The sequence below is a fragment of the Pempheris klunzingeri genome, chromosome 6 (assembly GCF_042242105.1).
Source record: "Pempheris klunzingeri isolate RE-2024b chromosome 6, fPemKlu1.hap1, whole genome shotgun sequence".
In the NCBI taxonomy this organism is placed as follows: Eukaryota; Metazoa; Chordata; class Actinopteri; order Acropomatiformes; family Pempheridae; genus Pempheris; species Pempheris klunzingeri.
In genome coordinates, this window is record NC_092017.1 from 22771465 (window position 1) to 22793459 (window position 21995).

A 21995-nucleotide genomic window follows, 5' to 3' on the forward strand; every position below is an offset into this window, starting at 1 on the left:
TACTTACTCTAATGTGTGAAGGACTCCTCGACTCCATCGGTCCAAAACGTGAGCGCGCGGCGCCACCGTGTGTCCGCGCGCCGTTAACGCAGCGCGAGCCGGTGTTTACTGTCGCTAGGCAACGCACATAGAAACCAGGAAGCTGCGCCTAGACACCTAGAGCCTCTTCACTCAGCCAGCCGTGTGTTTCAGTGCTGATATTTCCACGTCTTTATTTCATCATGGCGGCAAAAGAGAAACTGGATGTTGTCCATCAAAACGCAATTCACGTGGAGACGATCCGGAAGGAGCAGAGACACCAGAAACTGCACACGGAGTTCAGCATCAATCCGCACAGGAAGTGTAAGTGAACCAGTCTGCACCTCCTGTCCTCTGTACAGCAGCATTAGCACACTGTGAAAATACTGCATGAGAAGTTAAAACCTCATTTTAATTCAAAGCATGTCCTTATTATCTACGGTAGGCTACTTAAATTAGTATTATATAGTTTAGCAAGCATAAAAAGTCTTAGAGGAACACTCAGTGCTTAAGTTTGTTAGAAAAGTTCAAATTCAGAATCATTAAATTTGGAAATATGATGCTGCGTGATTTTCACTGGAGGAAGAGTAACAGAAATCTGGATCAGAAAAGTAACTACGGCTGTCAGACTAATGTAGTGGAGTAAAAAGTACAATATCTGCCTCTGAGATGAGGCGTCATAGATGTAGATGTGTTGTATAAATAGAAATACTGAAGTAAAGTAGAAGTAGCTTTCCTCAGATTTGTCCAGCACTGCAGTAGTGTTACTTGAGGGGGACTTTATCCCTCACAAACCTGAACACCGTCTCTTTGATAAAGGGACTAACGCTAGACAGCAATTAAATCTTTCGGTTTGTTTGTGCCGCTGAATTAGTTTACATTAAAGACAAATCTCAAAAGCAACAAGTCCCCTCGTTGGTTCATCAAACTGTGTCTGGATCACACGTTTTGCCGTTTTTTTCTGACTGTGTGTGTGTCCACTGTGTCTTAGTACACGTCCTGCCAGACAAGCCCATGTCCAGGAAACCAACAGAAGTGATTGCAGACAATAGTAAGTTTACATTGATTCGAATGATGCTCCTGTTCTGTTCTGGATGAATAAATGACACCATCACATTACTCCAGACCCCTGTAATCACAAACAGGATGATGCAGTTAAAGACAATGAATGAGATCATCGTTGTTACAGACAATGCAAATGTTTGTCTTTTACCAGCGGACTTCATCGAGGCCTTCCACAAGGCTCGCCAGGAACCCACGAAGAAATACACCATGCCACAGACGGAGAGTCAGGAGATAGGATGGATGTCAACTCCGCTGGTGAGGAAAACACTGCTTTTTGCAATTTATTGGAATTAATAACCAACCTGCAGGACATCAGGGTGGGACTGTGAGCAGAGCCTGCATTTTAGCACTGCCTTCTGCACCACTGTGAACCTGACCAAAGCTTAGCTTCTGGAGAAAATGTCATTTTATGGAGGGTTAGCTCATTAAAGGACAGTTGCCAAATATATGAGTGATGCATTCAATCCCATCCACTGTCAAACTCCAGCAGTGATTATGAAAACACAGCTGACGCAATGAACACTGGCTTTTAGAAACAGCAGTTTTATGCTATTGCTAACAGTATTACAGTGCTAAACCTGAGCTTCCCATTGATTCCAGAGCAGTAGTAGTTAGATGTTGATTAAAATTAACAGTTCATTTTACCCAAAGCAAACCCAAAGAAATCACAGAATGATCATGTGTTTTCTCATCTCATCTCCACATCTTACTCAAATGCTAAATCTGTCCATTGTTTTGCCCCCAGATCCCATCAAACCGCACGGACAAGAGATTAAATTTCTGCAGATTCAGCTCGGACATCACCATATACACAGAGATCGCCCTCCGTGCTTCAAATTAGACCAAGACAGAAGGAAAAATGTCAATTTTTAAAAAGTGAGAATTCATGGTCTGAATTTTTATTTGTTTATAATACAAAGATATGAGTGTCGTTGGCCAGAATCTGCCCTTTTCCATCTTTGCAAACTAAGAAAAACCTTGCAAGGGGAACCTTTTCACAGGTCTGTACAAAGCACAGCTCCCCGTCACATACTAATCATATTAATGAATGGAAAGGGCAGAACTAACAGCTGCTCAATATTATAAAATGTCATGCCACATGGGAGAGAATCAATGTGTCAAGGAGCTGGGCTGGAAAAATAAGACAGAACACAACAAACTCAGAGGAGCACACACGGTGAAAATTAGAGAGCAAGGAGGTCGGTGAAGATATGGAGGTGTAATTACAGAAAACCACTTAATCAAACTGACAAGTAGGGAGACGTTTATGTCCACAGACCTTAAAAACTGGCCTATAAACATTAATAAAGAAGAAAAGACATCTCCTTAGCATTAAAATTCTCTTTTTCTTTGCAAAACAGCTCTGTGGCTTGTGTAGCTCTCTGTTGTCTACTCTACATTTCTGCAAAAGGAGACTTTTATTCTTCACCACTCGTGTCCTTCAAATAGCCTCCTTAGCAATATGGCAGGATGTGGCTTGAGGGGGTCCTCCAGTCCAGTATCAGTCCAGACACATTTTAACGGAAGGCACGTTGTACATAAAGTGTAGAAGAAAAGCTCCCATTGTCCTACGTGTCTCCCGATGTAAAGGAGGAGAGACAAGGTCAGAGTCCAGACTATTCACCGGTCCCTGTCAAGTTTTTATGAGCGAGACTTCATCTTCTTGCGTACAGACTTGCCCGGGCGTTTCTGAAAAAATGAAGAGGAAAATAAATTGAGTTAATTGAGTTTTTCTAAGAACTTGATCATTTCCTTTGACAAATTATCAGTCAGCAGTGTTTTATGCGAGTGTGACTCACATTCTGTTTTCCTCCTTTGCCTTTTTTCCCCCCTTGGCCGCCCTTAGCATGAGCCACTTTGGCGCGGAAACTGGAAACGTCGTTGAAGCTCTCCTTGGTGTTCCACTTCTTTCCACTCTTCTTCCCGCCAAAGCCAAATTTCTGGTCCTTGTATTTTCTCTTGGCATTGGGGCTGACAAATTAGCAGTAAAATTTTAGCTTTAGGTAAAAAATGCCTCAGAAGTCAAGAGTTTATAATATTACGTTACAGATTTATGATCACGGCGTGTATAGCTGAGATGTAGCACTTACCCTTTCTTATTCGCCACTTTCTTGTTGCCCTGAGAAGAGTCTTTACCCTTCTGGTCTCCTTCCAAGAAATCCAGTTTGTCGGTCATTCCTGGGAATGGGGATGATCAGAAAACTTGAATCTTAATTTGAATCTATAAACACCCTCATGTATTCATATAAAGGCGAGTTAGTTAAACAAGAACAAATCAAATGATGCATGAAACCACCAACTTCTAGAAAAACTCACCTTTCTGGTATTTCTTCACAGCTGTCATCATTGCTTTCTTCTCTTTCTGCCTCTTCTGGATCACTTCTACTTGGACCTGGTGCACATTCAAAACTCATGTTAATTCTTTCTACCAAAAGAAGAAAAAAGAAGTCTCTAAGCAAATAGTAATATCCAGTAAGGTGCTGGTGTAGCACCAGTTTTGCATGCTTTCTATTACAATTACACATCACAGATCAACCGTGTAAAAGTAGACCTTTAACTTTTTGCTGTTTCTTTCCATAGAACAACACACAGTGAGATAAGATATTCATTTATTACTTCCACAGCGTGGGAAACTCAGTGTTTCAGCAGAACTTCAGAACAGCAGAAACAGAACTTCAATAAAACAATAAATAATAAACTAAGAAACCAACAAGAGTATTAGTTACAGTACAAAACAAACACCAACCTTTTTGCCAAACTTCCGTTGCTCGCGCAGCTTCTTGGCCTTCTCCGACTTGTCCAGGATCATCTGCTTTGAGATCAGCTTCTTCCTGATCTGGAGAGAGGAAGAGAAAAAATAGTTTTGTTTCTGCTAGTGCTTAAGCCTACTGTTAGAACGTATCTGCTAGAGGTGTTATGGTACATGTCAGATGTCAAGCTATTCAATGCACCACTCTCAGTTTAAGACAAATGAACAAACAGAAATAGAATAGGGTTAATTGTCTGGTCAATGTTTAAAAACAACTATATAGGTCTTTGGCAAGGGTCTCTCAGTTCTTCCTTTACTGAGATGTTGTGAATTAAGAGGTCTGAATTTGTTGTTTAATCGCTGTGTAATGAGAGAGCAGCTCACCTTCTGCATCTGCTGGTCTGACTTGGCCATCTCTGCAAAGTAATCGTCAGGCCTCTTGGTGGCTATGCCATGCTTGTTTAAGAGGGGCAGCGCGTCGAGGACTGTAGCTTGAGCTTGACGGTAGCTGTGAGTTAACAAACACAGAAGATAGAGGACGACATTTCATTCGTTTTTGTTTTTTTTCATGTGACACTGACAACAATTACAGTGACGTCCAAAAACATAACTGTTTGATGATTTAATTTTCAGTCAAATCTTTTAGGGCTAGAAATTCTTAAAGTGCTCAGAAAAAAAAGGTAAACTGTACATGTACATTTCGATAACAACGGGGCAACGTCATCTACCAAGGAAGACGGCATGATCTACACGACCACTAAGTACACATCAAGTTATGGTGACTCACAAGAACATCTCCCTCTGGAAATCATTGTCCGCATTGACCTCTCCATTGGGAACTTTCCCTTCAACTTTGGAAAGAACGTCTTGAACCGGCAAGTTGGTCAGATCCAACCTCTCCACCCAGGGAAGGTCTTTACGGAAGTCAGCCAGGCACTGTTTCAAGCCCTCCTGCATTACAACATATGTCAAAGACACTGTGTTATAAAAGTATGTCAAGTAACGTTATTGTAGCAGCTGCAAGATTTGTTTCATCATTACGTTTCACAAAAATCTGTTAAGTTTACATTCATAGTATTTTCCAGGAAATTAAAATGAAATATACAAGACCTGCAACATTCACTCACCACATTGTTGACAAACGTTTTGGATTTATCCACCAGGACGTTCATCCCTGGTTTCAACAACCCCTTTGCAAAGGCTTCTTGGAGCTACAGAGAACAAACAGAGCATAGATGGAGGGTATATTCTCTCTCATATGTTGTTGGGCAACTAAACACGACTGCTACCAAAGCAGAAACACATCCAAAACACGCTAAAACAACGTATTTCACTATAGTTTGAACGAGTTACTGTGAACAACTGGTACTTCTGTACAATAATTGACTGCTCCGAGTCAGGCACAGCAGTTTTACAGTTGTTAAAACTTGGCTAGCTGACGTTAGCCAGTGTTAGCATAACAGTTGTCTCACCTCATCGTCTGATAATTCACTGTTTTCGTCTGAGTCCAGACCGAGCTGCGCCTCCTCCTCTGCCGAGTCCATAGTCCTGCTGCCGAGAACCATAAGAGGAGAATATGTGATGTAGAAGAAACCTGGATGCAGTGGATGAATGCGTGAACAACCGTTTCTCACATGTACGGAGTGATTCACGTGGGGAGGAAGTGACGCTGTTAAGGTTCTACCAGCAAAGCCGTCCGGCGGAAAGGATGCGCGAAATCAAAGGTTCCTACATGAGGGGGAAAATAACACGGGCAAATATGACGGCGCTAATGGTTTTATATATAGTCTTAATTCTTCTTGAAAAGTGAGCAAAAATAATGAGTGTAAGTTTTTAGGAAGGATTTAGGAACTTTACCATCCTATTATTTTATATTTCATTGGCATTCCCCTTTTACTGGTCTTTGTGAATGTATTTTATTATTGCTATACTAATGGACTCCAAACTTAACATATTTAACGCATAAGACAGAAATTGTATCCCCCCCAAAATCATGTAAAATATAAGTTAGTAAAGATAACTTGCTTGGAGTGTGTGATGTGAGGGAAGTCCTCCTGGAGGTGCTGTCGTGCACCTGAGCAGGTTTTACAGTATTACAGTGATAGATGGGATTTCTCTAAATAGATAGATAGATAGATAGATAGATAGATAGATAGATAGATAGATAGATAGATAGATAGATAGATAGATAGATAGATAGATAGATAGATAGATAGATAGATAGATAGATAGATAGATAGATAGATAGATAGATAGATAAGTCTATCTATCTAAAAAGGTTTCCAATACATCAATATGGTTCTACTTTGTAAAGGAGAAGCCAAATCCTTGTCACATTTGCCAAGAGAATCTACTTTAAATCTTTATGAACCTGATGGTGTAAATGAACCCACATGAGTTTAATGCCACCTCATCAAGAAAGGGAGTATGGACTTCACTTTTCCAAAGCTCTCACCATGAGTCGATTTCTGTCACTTTGCGTGACGCGATTGAGAGAAATGTCCGCATCGTTGGCTCGGCATCAGTTTGGCCTGTAGGAGAGATCAAGACAAGAGAGGCCGATGACCTTCGACTAATAGTCAATTCTGCATGTATCTGCCTCTGTTCATTTCATAACAGATACTGTTTACAGGTTAGTCCCCACTTGTGTGTAGTGTGTATATGTGTCTGCCTGTCTTCCTAGAAACATGCATTTGTTCATTCAAGCCCTTTTTACATACTGAATGTCATGTGAATGTCATTGACCACTGAGAGACTAAACAGATTTTGCACGGTAGTGGTGGCAGTATGAACTTATTTCACTATATTTTTCATGAGTTCTGTCTTTAACTGATGGCTGCAAGTTGATATTCTCCTCAGTAATAGTTTGATCTACTGTAACCTTGCCCAGACACGACTGCACGTCACACACATTTGGATGGTTTACAGAGAAAAGTCAAGGTATATAAGCAAAGCCCCAAATATCCAAACCCGAACTCCTGTGGGGACGAAGTCTAGAGTTATTGTGTACAATCTGCAGCATTATTGTACACTGAAGCTATAAAAACAGATTGTAATCACAATCATTCACTTCCATTTTGTATGAAGACAGTGTGTATTCATCTTTTGTAGTCACGCAACAGCCGCGTGTGGAGAAATTGCAGTTAGAGTGTACACATGCTGAATGCTAATGGTGTGCTTTGGCCAGTGACCATGAAAGTAACTTCATCTTACTCAAAATGCCACTTTAAAGGGATTTATCCCAGGTGGTAAAGCAAGGATCTCAACTCTACCACGAGCTGTATTAAGAGTTATCAACCATGATAGTGTACATCAATCCACCAGACATGTTACATTACATTATCAGTGATTGCTGGAGCTAGTACAATCAATATGTTCTGACATTTATTGTAAGATACATCATATAATACAAGACAAAAGCTTGCACGGCAGTATTAAAGTGAAACTCACAGTCCTCTGTGAAGTAATAGGCTCATATTTCGCAAAAACAAAATCAGTACAAGCCAAATTACCACTGTTACATGTTACATGTACATCTGTAATGCCAGAGAACAGATAACAGAGGTATGACGATACTCCCTGAAGGGCAAAACATCTGCAGGACTTTATTTACACCAGTTGCAGATCATCATGGATCAACGTGCTATTAACCACAGATTTATAGTAGGGAGTCAGCAGATGTTGTCATCATAACAGTAATTTCTCATTTTGCATTGTTCTACTTGTTCTCTTTGTTTTTCTTGGCAGCAGTCCACTGTCAAAGACAAATTGCTGTTTTTTTTTTTTTTTTTAAATGAACACAAACCCTGTCGAAATGGTCTGTGTAGTGCCTTTCTTGTCATTTCGACTACTCAAAGCACTTTTGCATTATATCCTCATTCACCCATTCACACATAATTCATACAGGAAGAATCTAAGTTGTAACTTATTATGATTCTTCACTTCCCTTTTCCTCCCCACTCCACATTTCAGGATCAGACAGGAGCACCATGACCAGAAAGAGGCCTAATGACAGGCTCATCTTTGCCATAAATGCACCATGATAGAGATCCACATGGTATTTTCCCTCTATAGCTGCTTTTTCAGGTCATACTGACTTTATTTTGATTTGGCCTACAGCAGCATGGCTCTGGACAGTCTTAAGTCTTTGAGTTGACATTACAATGAATGTCTTTTAATGATCAACAGTCTGTAATGATTAATGGTACAGAGTAGGCATCTTTTGTTTAGAAATAATGTGTAGGGATATTTGCTAAATTCCCACACAGAAAATAATCTCTTCAGCATAATATCAGAGACATTTAGTTTGGTATTACAACATGCAAATTTCATTCAATTTAGAGCTCAATGGGCTGGAGAAGTTACAATAACACTAATACCAGACAGATAGGATACACAGAAGACTGGGGACTTCTGTGATGAGTACAACTTTCCATTTGAGATGCCATCAGCCTCTTTCACTGCCTTATCCTCCAAGTCCTCAAAGCAGAAACTGACTGATCCCCTGAGAGTGACTTTCTCTCTATTCTGATGGAAATCAATAGCTACGATTTGTACTTCACCACCCTTAATTCCTCCATTCCCTGCATGGTCAGATGCTCACTCTGAGATCTCTTCAAAAGGAAAAATACCATAATTTCCATTTCTGTCAATATAATCGCTTGAGCCAGACAGTAATGCAGTCCGCTGAATTCTCGCTGTCACTCTCCATCTCAGAGCGACAGACTGCTTCCTGACAGCAGATTGAAAATAAGTTGGATTCACACTGTCAAGCTCCTCTCTTAGAGTTATTCCTGGCTGCTGGAGCTTGGGACAAAAAAAGAACATAGTCATGAATGTCTGGGCATAAGTTGGATGAATGGTGGAGCTGCTATGGCACTCAATCACCTTGAGGAGATTTGGTGATGTGCAAGTAAACAATAGTGTGGATAATTCAATGGGAATACTACTTTAGGTCATTTTGTTCGGACCTGTCCCGTCTTGAGTGAATGTCCATTCCCTCTCCCTCCATCAAAACACCCCTGACACGACTGAAAAAGAACCATTAAGCATCCAATGTGCATCGCCTGCCAAACCTGGGTTCAATAAAAAGCTCACACCAATTCTGTCACCATTTGTTTGTGGGAATCATTTGAATATCATCTGTTTCAGATAGTGTGATTTTTGGTAAATTTTGGCACCCTGACCAGGTTTTTCTTTAAGTTAAGCTCATATTATTCTTTTTCTCTGTAAACCAACAGAATAAAAAAGCACAGTCTGGTTGGTCTAAGGTTGGAGACAAAACTGCCTCTTGAGGATTATGTATAATTTATCTCTGGTGCTATCAAGGAGCCAAGAAGACGTGAGATGTGTTTATTTAGTCACATTAACATTCATGAATTGCCTTCCCCGTGGTCTTTTCTGGAAGTTTCTAATATACTGCCTTGGTAACCGACAGCAAGTGAACAATAGGGAAGATGAGTAGAAGCGATAAGAGGGGGAAGTTAATGTTCGTGTCATAGTCCCCTGCTCTCTTTGACATGAAGCCACTAAGGCTCCTTCACAGAGCACTGCACCTCGTGGCTCCACACTGTTTAAAACCCAAACTAACGGGTGAAAGTGAGGCATTCACACACAGTATAGATATGTTGCTGCTCTTGCAAAATTGTTTGATTAGTGTGCATTAAATGTGCTCATGTATAGATTACCGTTCTGCTTCTATCAATGAACCCTTCTCTTTAGCAAACAGTCAATAAATAGAAATGCAGTCACTAGAGTCCTTGGAAGGAATTGCTGTGTAGATGATTGGGCCAAATTCTGGACAGGTCTCTAACCATGATGTTGAGCTTTATCTAAAATGCTACTGCGATATTCTCCAACCTCCCAGTGGGCAAGTTTGGTATGGAGTGAGGACATAAAGAGTGCATCTGTGCAAAGATACTAACTCAATGTAGCACTAAAACCCAAATAGTCCTTATAGTGACCACATAATATTCCCTGGCCAGTTGACAAGGTGCTTTGTAATTCAGCCTACTGACCATCAGATTGGCAGACTGGCCAATTATTAAGTGCTTTGTTGTCTGCACAGCCACTGAGTGTCAAAAAGAGAGCAAGTGGTCCACATGTGGGCATGCAGCCCACGGTGCTCCTCCATTACGACCGGGTGTTAAACGCAGCCCAGTATTCAACCCACATCCCAGTCAGATGGTTTGTCCTGACTTCCTTTGGCCCAGCCTCAGCCTGCTACCCAGAAAGCAGCTGTGCAGCCAAGAAGCTGAATGACAATGAGTGATCATGGTGGAAAAGCGACAGGAAGATAAGTGACCTAAAATACTTAAAACTACAATACTCAGGCTCAGTACATTCACACCCTAAACATACAGCGGGAAAGGTGGACTTATAATGGACGTATAAATCTTGTCATTAAAAAAATGAATAATGCATTGACTTCAGCCAAATCACTAGAGACTGCATTTTTATTTATCAGAGGTTCTCCAGATGGTCTCCTTTTTGAATTCTGTACAGATTCCCTGGCCTAGAATCAGTTTGTGCTTCATAGAAAATCTATTATTAAGCTACATTCAAATGGGGAAACCCTCATAATTAGCAACATGCCTCAAGCATTTGTCAACAGGAAGCTATTTTGTGCCCTTTGCTGTGCTGAGCCACTAGTCCACTTCTCTCCCCCCCTCTCTTCTCCTCTAGAGATGCAAAACTATATCCAAATTTTACAATGCCATTGGTGGAAACAGCGTGCTGTGCAATAGTTGTCCCTCACGAAACATAAGCTGAGAGGTGGTGTTTGGCATGAAGAGCCTGTGAGGGGCTCTGGGTGTCTACTCATTGAATGCACATGGTGTGCTCCTCTTCTGAAGCTGGTCGTGATAACACATCCTTTAAATCAATTATGGTAATTTAACAAAAAGGCGATAGTGGTGCAAGCTGACCACTGCTAGTGGCTTGCAAATAACATGTCCAAACAAAAAGATCCACTATTCCTTAATGAGGAAACCAACAGGGTTTGTGGTTTATTAAGATTAAACAGTTTGAGGACGAGTAGCAGCCCCTGAAGGCTAAACTGTTTATTGCACCTTCCAATACAAACCATCAACCTGCTCATTTTGCTATTGCTGATGTTGATTTTGCTCTCAAAGGTAGTTTACCTGGAGCATCATCATCACATGTGCACACCCATATCATGTCCAGTTTTTAATTTCTGTAAAGTAGATCAGTCCGTCAAGTTAAGCTTTGTTGATTTCTTCACCCTTTAATAAACAAGCACATACTGTACAGATGGAAGAGGTTAAAATGCAACGTCTTAACAGCTTCTATTATGTGGCAATGTCACACACATATTGTCTTCACCACTCATCACTACTTTATATGAGCTGCAACATACAGAGTGAAAAAAAATTGTCTTATAAGGCTGCATGATTTGCTTTCATGGGATTGTTTGACTCTCCAGCCAATCAGTGTGTTATTCTCCCATATGGCTAGGTGTTCTATTGCCCAACCGAGGCACTTTATGTATCAGCACTTCTCTGTGACTTGTTCCCTCCCCATCATCTGCTTTCTCCTTGTTTAAATGAAGTGGAAATTGCATACTTGCAGTGCAGTGTCCTGTAGGATCACTGGGCTAGGACACATTCTCCATACAGCACAAAATAACACCAACCTCTGTGTCTCAGTGAGGTTCCTCTTATATTCTACTGTATGTCTTTTGTTTGTTTGTCATTGTCATTTCTGTTCTCCACCCTTTTCTTTCTATTCTGCCTTTTTCTGTCCAACAAAAAATGTTTTAGTTGGACGCAAACCTCATAGCAAAGAAAAAATGAGAGTAATTTTTTTTAAATGCTCAAAGATACTGAGTATTTGATGCACCTTGTCCTTGGGCAAGTTCAAGGTCCTGCATATTGCTATTGTGGAGTTTTCAACCACATTCCACAACCTAAGCAAAAACACTGGAAAAGCCAGTAAGCAGACCTTGACTTAAGTATTTTCTGTCTAATACATTTTGTTTTGAACTAACAAGGAGCCCCAGTTTCAGCATTCATGCATTAACCACTCTAACATCATGATATTTTTCATCTTTAGAATTCGTGGAATGTTTATGATCAAGTTAAATGTGTGTTCGCTTTGTTCAGATTTTGATGTTTCCCTGTTTGTCCGTTTCTGTGTCAAACAGAAGTCTTTGGATATTTTCTCCTTTCAGTGAACTGTGGACCTAAAATTATGACCTCTGCTACAATATTAGCATGAAGCTGAGCTGAGCTGCAACAATGGACCTTGTCCCTGTGTGAATTCATCTGTGCGTGGAGCTTTTAGGATTTGATCTATAGAGGTCTCCAGGTGGACTCCGATCAAACATTCAGAGGCACCCACCTTCCTTCCCCGCTTTCCCTCTGTTACTGGCTTCCTCCTCCTCTCCCTCATTCCTCTGTCTCTGCGTCCTTCCTCTATCCTGACGCTGATTAGAAGCGAAGAGACAAATTAATCGGGGGAGCGCCAAGTTGCCAGCTTTCTCTGACGGAGGACATCCACAGAATTTTTAAGGGAAATGCAACGCCAACTTCCATCAATGCTAAAGGGGCAGTGTGTGTGTGTGTGTGTGTGTGTGTGTGTGTGTGTATGTGTGTGTGTGGCAGCAGCACAGGGCCCATGCATAATCACCTTATCATATCCCAGTGAATGGAATAGTGAATTGATCTGATTAGAGGTTGGATGAAAGGAGAAGGCGAGGAGAGAGGCCCGATATGTAGAGCAGCTCCCTCTGAAAGAGGAGGAAACAGAAGTGTAGGGAGGGAAGGGAGGGAGACGAGTGGGACAGGAGAGGAGGAAGAGGATGAGGAGGATGAGGGAAAGGAAGGAAAAACCAAGGTGAGCATATGTAAGGGAGGATGACAGGAGATGAGGAGAGCGGAGGCTAAAAGGCGAGATGAGAAAGGGGATGGGAATTTAAAAAGGTATTAGTCGAATAGGGAAGGAAGAAAGAGGGAAAATAGGAGGACAAAAGAGGAGAGAGGACGTTTTTATCTGTTTTGTCAGATTGCCTGTTTCGTAATTTTGCTCACTGATCAGTAATGTCAGCCGCCATCCTTTCATCTGTTTTTCTAACTGTTTTACCCAAAAAGAAACCGCCACACCAAGTGCTGGAGCTAATGAGACAGCCACTGACAGAACAATCTCACCTCAAAATCACTTTAGTGGCTGTTCTGGAGCTTTTGATCATGTCGAGACAAGGCAATTATCTTTGTATAGCTCACTGCAACATCAACTGATTTGTACGCTGCAGTTTCCAAGATCAAACATCAACTTTTAAACTCAATTAGAAAGTGCATTAAGATACAGTTGTGCTACTGAGCACTGCTGGTTTCACGAGCATTATTATTGATGATTATTAGCATCATTATATCAATATATATTTTTTATTGATATTCTTATTATTCAACTGCATTTGCTAATATCAGCTAACTTATCACACCGTTGTTGTAGCTAACAACTAGTATTGAACTAACTAACATTAGCAAACAAATGGTTGAATATGAATAATAAGTTACTTATCTTTAAACATTAAGTTAGGTTGTGTAATCAGTTGCGTGCCATTGGAGGCACTCCTTCTTGTGAATTGTCAAGACATGTGGTGACTTTTTCCCTCAATTTTAATGTTCTCTTTATTAAAAATACTCCACCAGCTTCATGCTGTATTGTGAATAAAGCTCACAAATACATACATATATATATATATATATATATATATGTATGTATGTATATATATGTATGTATGTGTGTATATATATATATATATATGTATGTATGTATATATTGTTTTCATTTGTTTTCCTGTGACATTTCAGAATTATTATTCCAGAAATATATTTTTTATCATCTCATTTGGAATACCTCTCACAGACATCATTGAAAATGTCACATACAGTAAACAGAGGGAGGGTGAATTGTTGTTTCATTGAGAACAAAGGCTATGTTTACCCTCACTGAAAGGTGCATCTAGCTGTTACAGTGAGGAACAAGATTCACACCGTCTCTTCCTCTTCCTCTTCCTCTTCCTCACACACATTATATCCATGCTTTTCTATACAGTCCATGTTTTCACACCCCTCACCCTATTACCTCCATGTCTCTAATAACCCATTTCTCTTTCTGACAGCCCTGCAGTCTGCTGTGCCTTCAGAAATGTTATATCATGCCACATATATCATCATACATATTCATATATATCCATTTAAATGGGTGCGTAATTCTGTCAAGTGAAAATATAAATGGTGTCGTCCTCATTATACACATATACATACAATTCAGCCTGACATATTTGGTACCTTTTGAAACTTTGGGATCTCCACTAGAATTTAAAATGAATAATAACATCTTTAAAGTGCTTGGAAACAACAGACAACTTAGCAAACTGAGGAACACCAAGTAATATTGTATGATCAAGCAGATTGAGTCATGTAAATACATGAACACAGCAATGCAGAGCCGGGAAGAATATTGTCTCATTCTGTCATAATTTGCGTCCCTGGAATTGTTCATCTCCAGACAATTATGCGCCTGTGACAAGTAACTTATTTATAATGAGGAACTGCCGTACTGAGAAAGTGGAACATTGCAACAATACTTTGCTGCAATACTCTTTGGAAGTTGCGTTACTATAGGGCAGCTATTCACATCCACACAAACTCTTGTTTATCTGTCTAACATCCCAGCTTGTCCTATCTTCCCTTTAAAAACTGTGGATTCACCACAGACGAGTGTGTGCGCGCACACCCACGTACAACACACATCTCCCAGTCAGCGATTCCCCTGGAGGCACGGCAGTAGATCATAATTAGAGCCAATCAAAAAGAAGCGTACAGCCTGTTACTTCCTGCCAGCCAGCCAGCCATTTAGTCCATCTGGCCATACTTATAGGCCTTCTGTGCTCGGCTAACTCTCTAACAACAGCTAATAGATTGCTTTCATTCATGGGGAATAAGTTGAATGCATGCACTGGCAAGAAATTTACACAAACAACCAAACTTGAAGACTAATCGTGGTGTGTGTAGGTTTTTCCCCCCCCCATCTCAATCTCATTCATTTGGCACCTCTATCACCTGTATGTACAGCATATGTGTGTGTGTGTACGTGTTGTTTTTATTGCAGAATGAGATATATATGCTACTGTACGTGGACCACTAACTGACAGTGTGAGTTATGGCGGCTACAGCTGACATTTCTGTCTCTCACAGTAACACCTCCTACCTCTTGTCTCTCATCTGTCTTTTCTCTGCACCTGTCCTCTCTCTTCTCTTCTCTTCTTCCTGTGTTTTCACTCCCTCTGTGCCTCTCTTTGTCTCTGTCTGTCGTACTCACCTTGCCCACTCTTCTCCGTCTGATCTCTCCTCCCTTCAGTGTGTTCCTCCCCCCAAATAATTGCCTTCCTCACTGACTCATTGTCCACTCATTTATCTCCCGTCTGCCTATGTTTCTGATTACCGCTCTGCAAATCAGGTTTCTCCATCCCTTCGTGCCTCCTGATTCTTGCTCCTTTTCTGCGCTATTGTTACGTAGTATGACCTCCAGCCATTTTTGCCAGGAACATTTTTGATGTTAGATATATAAATGTTACTTTATGTTCTGTATTATGTGTGATTAGGCAACGTATGCTCTAATGACATCTACAGTATTTGTTGTTGTTTCTAAGTGTTGATCAGTGGAAGCTAAAGCTTACTAACATTTTACATTTTGCTTTTTCAAATAAACAGGGACATTTTTTATTCAAATTGCATCACAAAAGCAATGCATGTACATGTAGCTGTAAAACTTCTCACTAATATAAGATCTGTAGACAAAATGTATAGACAGCTGATACCTCCACCCTACTTCCAGGTTATCTTTTGGCCCACTTGCCTTCACTTTACAACAGTTTTCTTCGTAGATTGTGTCCTTAATCTGTCTTTGTCCTATTAACAAAATACTTGTTCCTCCTACTTGCACCTCAAAACAATCACACAGGTGTACAGGCTCACTGACATCTTCCTCACTGTCCTGTTACATTTGTTAAACGCTAAACTTTAAACATAAAACATAAAACATTAACTGTGGCTCGCCTGGAACCTGGGTGAGATCAGCAGCAGGAGGGGGCAGAGACAAAAAGCTGCAGTTAGAGTCGGACATTATCTCGTGAGGTTATTGTTGCTGGCGTGTGCGTGACTTCAGAGCAAGTTGGAATCAAGTCGGACACAAATCTAACCGATATGCATAATGTGGTGACCGATTCTTTGCAGGCCTGGCTCGTCTCAAATGAGCCTAGTTTATTAAGTTTAGAGAAGTCCTCCCAACTTATTCATTTAACTGAACACGCCCGTGTGGATTTGCAGACCAGCGCATTATATTAGCTTAGCTAGAATGAACAGAAAACTATTTCTGCTTTTCAGCCACTTTTATGTTTTAGCCAATTATAGAAACACTGTGGTAATTAAGCTCTATATTTGCTCAGTGGCATTTAGTTGACTTCCTACTGCTCTACCAACTCGGGAAAAAATTGGCACAGTTTGACCTGGAAATGAGCTCTCCAGTGACCCATTGTTGCTCGACACACAAAGTCCCTTTGGATGTTACTCCTTTTAGTAAGAACCCATAGTCACACCTAAAGAGCTTCATAACAAATTAGTACAAAAGCATACTTTTCTGCCAAACAAGCAGATGTAATGATGTCTGATAGCACAAACTCTTGTGTTGGCAAAGTTATAAATATAGAATAGATGTGTAGCCTGTGTACATTTTTGTGTCTATAGAATAAATGTGTGGATTAAACACTGCAGCTTCAAAACATGACAAAAACAACACCAGACAAGAACTTTTTTTTCGGTATTTTAAAGGAGGACCTGGCTTTCTTAATGTGATTTGGGTCCCCAATGCTCAGAAGCTCAGATGTGTAGCTGAAAGTGTAAATGAACATTAATCTACTTTTAGAAAATCCATATCTGTAATTATCAGGTCCAGGTAAATGCCAGGCCTCAGTGCCAGCTGTGGTGCTAATGAAGATATCTTACCAGGGACACTATGAGTGCTATTTACATCAATGCACTCCCCAAACCCTAAAATAGCTATGCTTCAGACAAATGACCCTGATTTTGAGATTCAGTCCACAAGTCTCAGGTGAACACGTTTTGAGAGCCACTGGCCATATTATATCCTGAAATCACAATATTTTTGTAAGGGCTTTTTTCTTAGGCCATACCTTCAGGGCTGAATCATATTTCCATGATCCTTGTCAGTGCTACAGCTCAGCAGCTTGAAGAAGGACACTGAGTTCCGAAATATGGAAAGTGATAAGATGAAGGCTGAGCGGCAAAATATCAGATGGTCTCTGGAGAGAGACATAAAGACTTTAAAAAGAAGTCCCTAAGGCAGAAGACAACTTTCATTACAAAGGGCATATAAAGTTTCTGAATTCTTTATAATTATGTGGATACCCGCAGAAATTGCTCCTGAAGCATGAACCACGGGGTGCCTCTGAAGGGCTGTGCTACTGTCAATATAATGCCATAATGTGCATGTCTAATGCACATAGACAGTTGAGGAGTGTTCAATGATGATTTTGCTATATTTCCCCTTTTTTTCCGACAAAGAACACTAATCAAAAATATGGTTGTCATGATGCCATTTCCGACTCTTTTTTTTTGTCAGATGAAGTTGCTCTAAAAAAATGACCAAAGAGAACTGACTCATCTCATCGGATCATCTCATCATCAATCACATTTGCACGAGCCTTTCTAAATTCTCCATAAAGTCTTCACCTTGTTTGTGCTCAATGAACCACAGCCTCATACATCACAGCAGGCAAGGTGACTGAGCTGCAGTCAGGGTCATGAATGATCACACTGAATCAAACAATGAACGAAGACATATAGACAGAAGTGGAAATAAATCCATCCGCAACAAGTCCGATTTTAGTGTAGCTTCCCTTGTTTGTAATGGATTTATTGTAAACCCATTTGTATTCCTAACTTTCACCTTATTTGTTAGGTTCTGCAAGCCAAAACCTAACAGAGGTAAATACCTAAATGTCTGTGGCAGAATATATTCGAAAAACTTTATCTTTGGTCTAAAGAGATATCTGACTTAAAGGGGAAAATCAGAAAAAAAGAGAGAAAGAAAAAAAAAACACTGAAAAGTTTAAAATTGATTCTGGCGTCTAGAAGTCCATTTAATCAACCTCTTTAAGCAATGCAACCGTGTTGTGCAGAGTCTTTGCTCGATACAGCTCATTAATATTGTCCCAAAACTTTACCCATTCATCACAAGCTTTGTAGGAGTCAGATGATCTGTAACAAAGCTCTCTGCTGTCTGTCTTAGCTGTGTGTGTGACAGTCTGGCATTTGCCCTCCCTGGAAAGAGCACGTCCATATTTCATCACCATCACCACACTACCGTCCAGCAGACAGACAGATATTTACATCCCATCTACTGTGAGGCACTGCAGTTTCCCTTGTGAGTAGTATCACTGTATCTTTTTGTGTGTAAATGTCACAGATACTTATTAGGAAAAGATTCGAAGAACAGAAAGGGTCTGTATTTGAAAAACTAACTGGATAACTATGACTTTACAATTCGTATATGAAGAGAAAGTGTGTGTGTGTGTGTGTGTGTGTGTGTGTGTGAGAGTGCTTGTGTGTTTGTGTAAGAGAGAGAGAGTTTGTAACATTCACCGCCCATTCATGAATAAAGATTTGCTTGGAGTGCAGCATCTGCTGTTCACATGCACTGTTGTCAGATTGGTTTGTGCCTCTCTCTAATTATAATCCATTTGAACACCAGTGCTCACATTTCAGCTGGGTTTCATTTGATCATATCACTGGAGTAGGACCTGCTGAGGGCTCTGTTGGTAAAATGGAAGTGATATTCATTCTCTTTCATGGCATATCAAAGCATTATCTTTGTTGAAGGAGAACCAAAAAAAAAAAAAAAAAAGGATAGACATAATAGTACACAGTAAGGCAGTTTAAATGAAGATTATGTATTATGCATGCCTTTGATATGATGCTTGTTTTCTCATCTTAGCGTCTAACTGATTAAGATAACAGAAAGCATAAAAAAGCACACATCTATGCATGCAAATTCGTGGTCTTTTTATTTCAAAAGTGTGCTTATTTCGCCTGCACACCACTGAGATGACAGGAATGTGACAGGCTGATTCATGCTGACAGCAGAGGTGTGATTATGATTCATTATAAAAGAAAAGAGTTTTTCAAGGTTGAATTAGTGTACAAGAGGAAGAAGAGCGGAGTACCTTATTTGGTCACCTGGTAGAGTGTGTACAACAAGGCCGAGGTCTACTGTCTACTACCAAACAAATAATAAATAAATGTGTTAAATATGTAAATACCCCAAGAATTACATCAAAGAGATCAAACACACACAGAAAAAAAGCATTTCAGGTGGATTTAAGGGTGATGGACATACAGTATGGTTCACCACCGCGACCTGTACCAGTGGGAAATGGATGGAGTGCACTCTTGCAGGATATCAAAGTATCAACTAGCTAAAATGTAAAAACAAAGGGTAAATGAATGTCAGGAGCTACAATACAATCCTATCTCTTTGAGATAATGTATCGAGAGTTTTTTGCCGTATCACCATATTCTAGTATACTGTAAGCTATGTGGAATCACCAAGTCACTGTTCTTGAAAGTCTAAAATTGATAAGAATTTAGATTCATCTTGAAGGAATTTTTCTTTCCTTCACTGAAGAAAGGTGATTATACATTTTTGGCACGCCTGTGCAATCATTAGATGGAAACAAAAACAAACTATTATTGATCAGAAAAGCTCATTTTGCAGCTATTATTGGGCCAGAAAAGTTTCTGCTCCCCTCATCATTGGTGAAAGTTTGTATCGTCCTGCCAACCTGGGGTATCTTTAATTTAAATGGAAATGAGACACTGGTCTGTATAGATCGAGGATCATGTGCCTGATCAGTGCTTGATCAGCCTCTCCTCTTACTGTGTGTGTGTGTGTGTGTGTGTGTGTGTGAGAGAGAGAGAGAGAGAGAGAGACAGAGAGAGAGAGAGAGAGAGAAGGAAAAAGAACCACTTTAAGACTTGGGGACATTCTTGGAGGATATTTTGGACATTTCTTTTTTAGGTAAAGGACAAGGTTATGGTTGGGGTTGAGCATATAGCTGTGTAGTTTAGTGGATATAGTGTAAATACTACAATTGTAACAAGAAGAGTTTTTTCTCGTGCATGCTCAATACCTAATGTGAGTTGCATTTACAAATGGGGAGTAGAGGCAAAGGGAGAATCTATTTATTTAGTGTGTGTGCTCAGAACTTGATCCAGAAGTCTTGGGTTTGTGTGTGTGTGTGCCTGTGAATCCCTCACGTTGTGGAGACCCATATCTACTTACACAGGAGTCACACTGAAGGGACTTACATTCCTTTTTGGGATATCATTCCGTTTTAAGGTTAAAACTTGGTTTAGAATTTAAATTATAGTTGAGCGTTTAATCCTGAATTTTTCCCAGACATGAAAATATAATACAATTTATGTGTCATTAGTAACCTTTTGAAATGATTAATCATATTCTAGTTTGACTATGTTATTATTTTATTGCCCGGGAAGGTGTTGAGGTCCTGGAAGCGTCCAATGAGCTCTTGCTGGCCAGTGGAAATCGAGGGAAGAGGATATAAATCTTGTGTGAGAGAATAACACACTGCCGCTGTGGCCTCTCACCTCCCGCCTGTGTGTGAAGCTATGTGGTGGGAGTAGCCCAGAAAAGTCCATTCCCGTTGTTGCCATGACCTATCAGACCTGGTGAGACGGCTGTCGTCCAAGCCACTGAAAAGTCGTAACTAGGAGGGGGAACTTACTGGACGGGAGGGTCATGAAGGATTTGGTACAGTAGCATGTGTTCATGTGTCCAGTGTGTGTGTGTGTGTGTGTGTGTGTGTGTGTGGACATGTATTACTCACATTGTTGTGGTTAGGTTTAGGTCAAAGTTAGGGTTAGGTCAAAGTAGTGGTTATGGTTAAGGTTAAAGCAAGCCTCCAGGAAATGAATGTGAGTCCATGCAATGTCCTCTGAAGTGATAGAAGCACAACTCGGCGTGTGTGTGTGTGTGTGTGTGTGTGTGTGTGTGTGTGTGTGTGAGAGAGAGAGAGAGAGTGTGTGTGCAGGTGTGTGGGTGTAAATCTGGGCGTCTGTGTAATCATGTGTGTGAAATGATGAGTTATTGAAGTGACTGTATTTATTCCTGCGTGCATCACTAACCACTTCCATACATCAGTGGCGATGTCCCAGGTCATCTCCCACCCTCTCCTCTCCTCTCCTCTCCTCTCCTCTCCTCTCCTCCCCTCTCCTCTCCTCTTAAATCTTAAACTTTTAATGTTCAAGATTACCATCTACTGCTGCTACTTGACTATTTTTAGGACGAAAATACATTTTTCTTGCATTTCAGAGAGTGAATTGATGTTTTCTTACAGCGGTGTCGCCACTATTAACAGATTGTAGTACATCTGTTCATGGGAGCACTCCCCTTTTCTCCCAGGTAGAGTTGTAATAAACACAGATGGAGTTTTTCTGCCACAAGGAACACCTGGACAGGAACATGGTGGCTCTGAAGAGGAACATAATAAAAAACAAGTTGAGACTCACAGAATGTCAACCTCTTGGCACTTGGGCTCCATGTATGCGACAAATAAAAGCTCTTCTTGGTATACTGTACGTATGAAACAGTCTTAATCATTTAAAACCTTGTCTTGTGCTTCAATGCATTTTAATTATCAAACATGTCACTGCTGTACATGTTATCTATTTCTAAGGGCTATGAATTATCAAGGTTCCACTCTAGACAGTACTGATAACATGTGAGAGCGGAGGCGTTTTCTGTGAGTAAATCAACAAGGATGCATGAACAACACTCACTCAGGCTCTGGCCTCATAGTCTGCAGTCAAACCAGTGATCAGTTGCTGTGCAAGAAGCGTTTTTAAGAAAACATGACCTTTTTGCAATTTAATTTGACTTTGAATAAAATATACTGCTGTGAGAATACATCAGTAAGATTTTGCTTCCCACTGATGTTTCAGCTTCCCTCTTTGGGGCCATTTGATGGAAGTCACTTTAAATTCATACAATGTTGATATTGGGTTTCGTTCAGTAGGGGATCACATAAAGCAGCTGGAAC

The 21995-nt window shown here is 40.4% G+C and overlaps 2 protein-coding genes across 3 annotated transcripts; one reads left to right on the forward strand and one right to left on the reverse strand.

The window, feature by feature from the left end:
* The first annotated feature begins 209 nt into the window (after positions 1-209).
* Positions 210-1958, forward strand: cfap144 (cilia and flagella associated protein 144). Its single transcript, XM_070831984.1, has 4 exons — positions 210-342; positions 1010-1069; positions 1235-1338; positions 1829-1958. The coding sequence occupies exons 1-4, from the start codon at positions 222-224 to the stop codon at positions 1922-1924; spliced, it is 381 nt and encodes a 126-aa protein (XP_070688085.1). The 5' UTR covers positions 210-221; the 3' UTR covers positions 1925-1958.
* Positions 1959-1966: 8 nt separating this feature from the next.
* ebna1bp2 (EBNA1 binding protein 2) lies at positions 1967-5479 on the reverse strand. 2 transcript variants are annotated; one of them, XM_070831983.1, is made up of 10 exons: positions 5467-5479; positions 5305-5383; positions 4960-5043; positions 4620-4783; positions 4217-4340; positions 3830-3919; positions 3400-3475; positions 3174-3261; positions 2883-3054; positions 1967-2772 (listed from the first exon to the last, which is right to left on the reverse strand). In XM_070831983.1, the coding sequence occupies exons 2-10, from the start codon at positions 5374-5376 to the stop codon at positions 2725-2727; spliced, it is 918 nt and encodes a 305-aa protein (XP_070688084.1). In that variant the 5' UTR covers positions 5377-5383; positions 5467-5479; the 3' UTR covers positions 1967-2724. The 2 variants fall into 2 exon arrangements, with proteins under 2 accessions (XP_070688084.1, XP_070688082.1); XM_070831981.1 differs by lacking the exon at positions 5467-5479 and having other exon boundaries at positions 5305-5444.
* Between the last annotated feature and the right edge of the window lie 16516 nt (positions 5480-21995).

Coding starts and splice junctions, on each gene's coding strand:
- cfap144 (XM_070831984.1), top strand. CDS start 222: ATGGCGGCAAAAGAGAAACTGGATGTTGTCCATCAAAACGCAATTCAC. Junction 343..1,009: donor CATCAATCCGCACAGGAAGT/GTAAGTGAACCA, acceptor ACTGTGTCTTAG/TACACGTCCTGCCAGACAAG. Junction 1,339..1,828: donor GATGGATGTCAACTCCGCTG/GTGAGGAAAACA, acceptor TTTTGCCCCCAG/ATCCCATCAAACCGCACGGA.
- ebna1bp2 (XM_070831981.1), bottom strand. CDS start 5,397: ATGGTTCTCGGCAGCAGGACTATGGACTCGGCAGAGGAGGAGGCGCAG. Junction 4,341..4,619: donor TTCCAGAGGGAGATGTTCTT/GTGAGTCACCAT, acceptor GTTAACTCACAG/CTACCGTCAAGCTCAAGCTA. Junction 3,262..3,399: donor TGTGAAGAAATACCAGAAAG/GTGAGTTTTTCT, acceptor CCCCATTCCCAG/GAATGACCGACAAACTGGAT.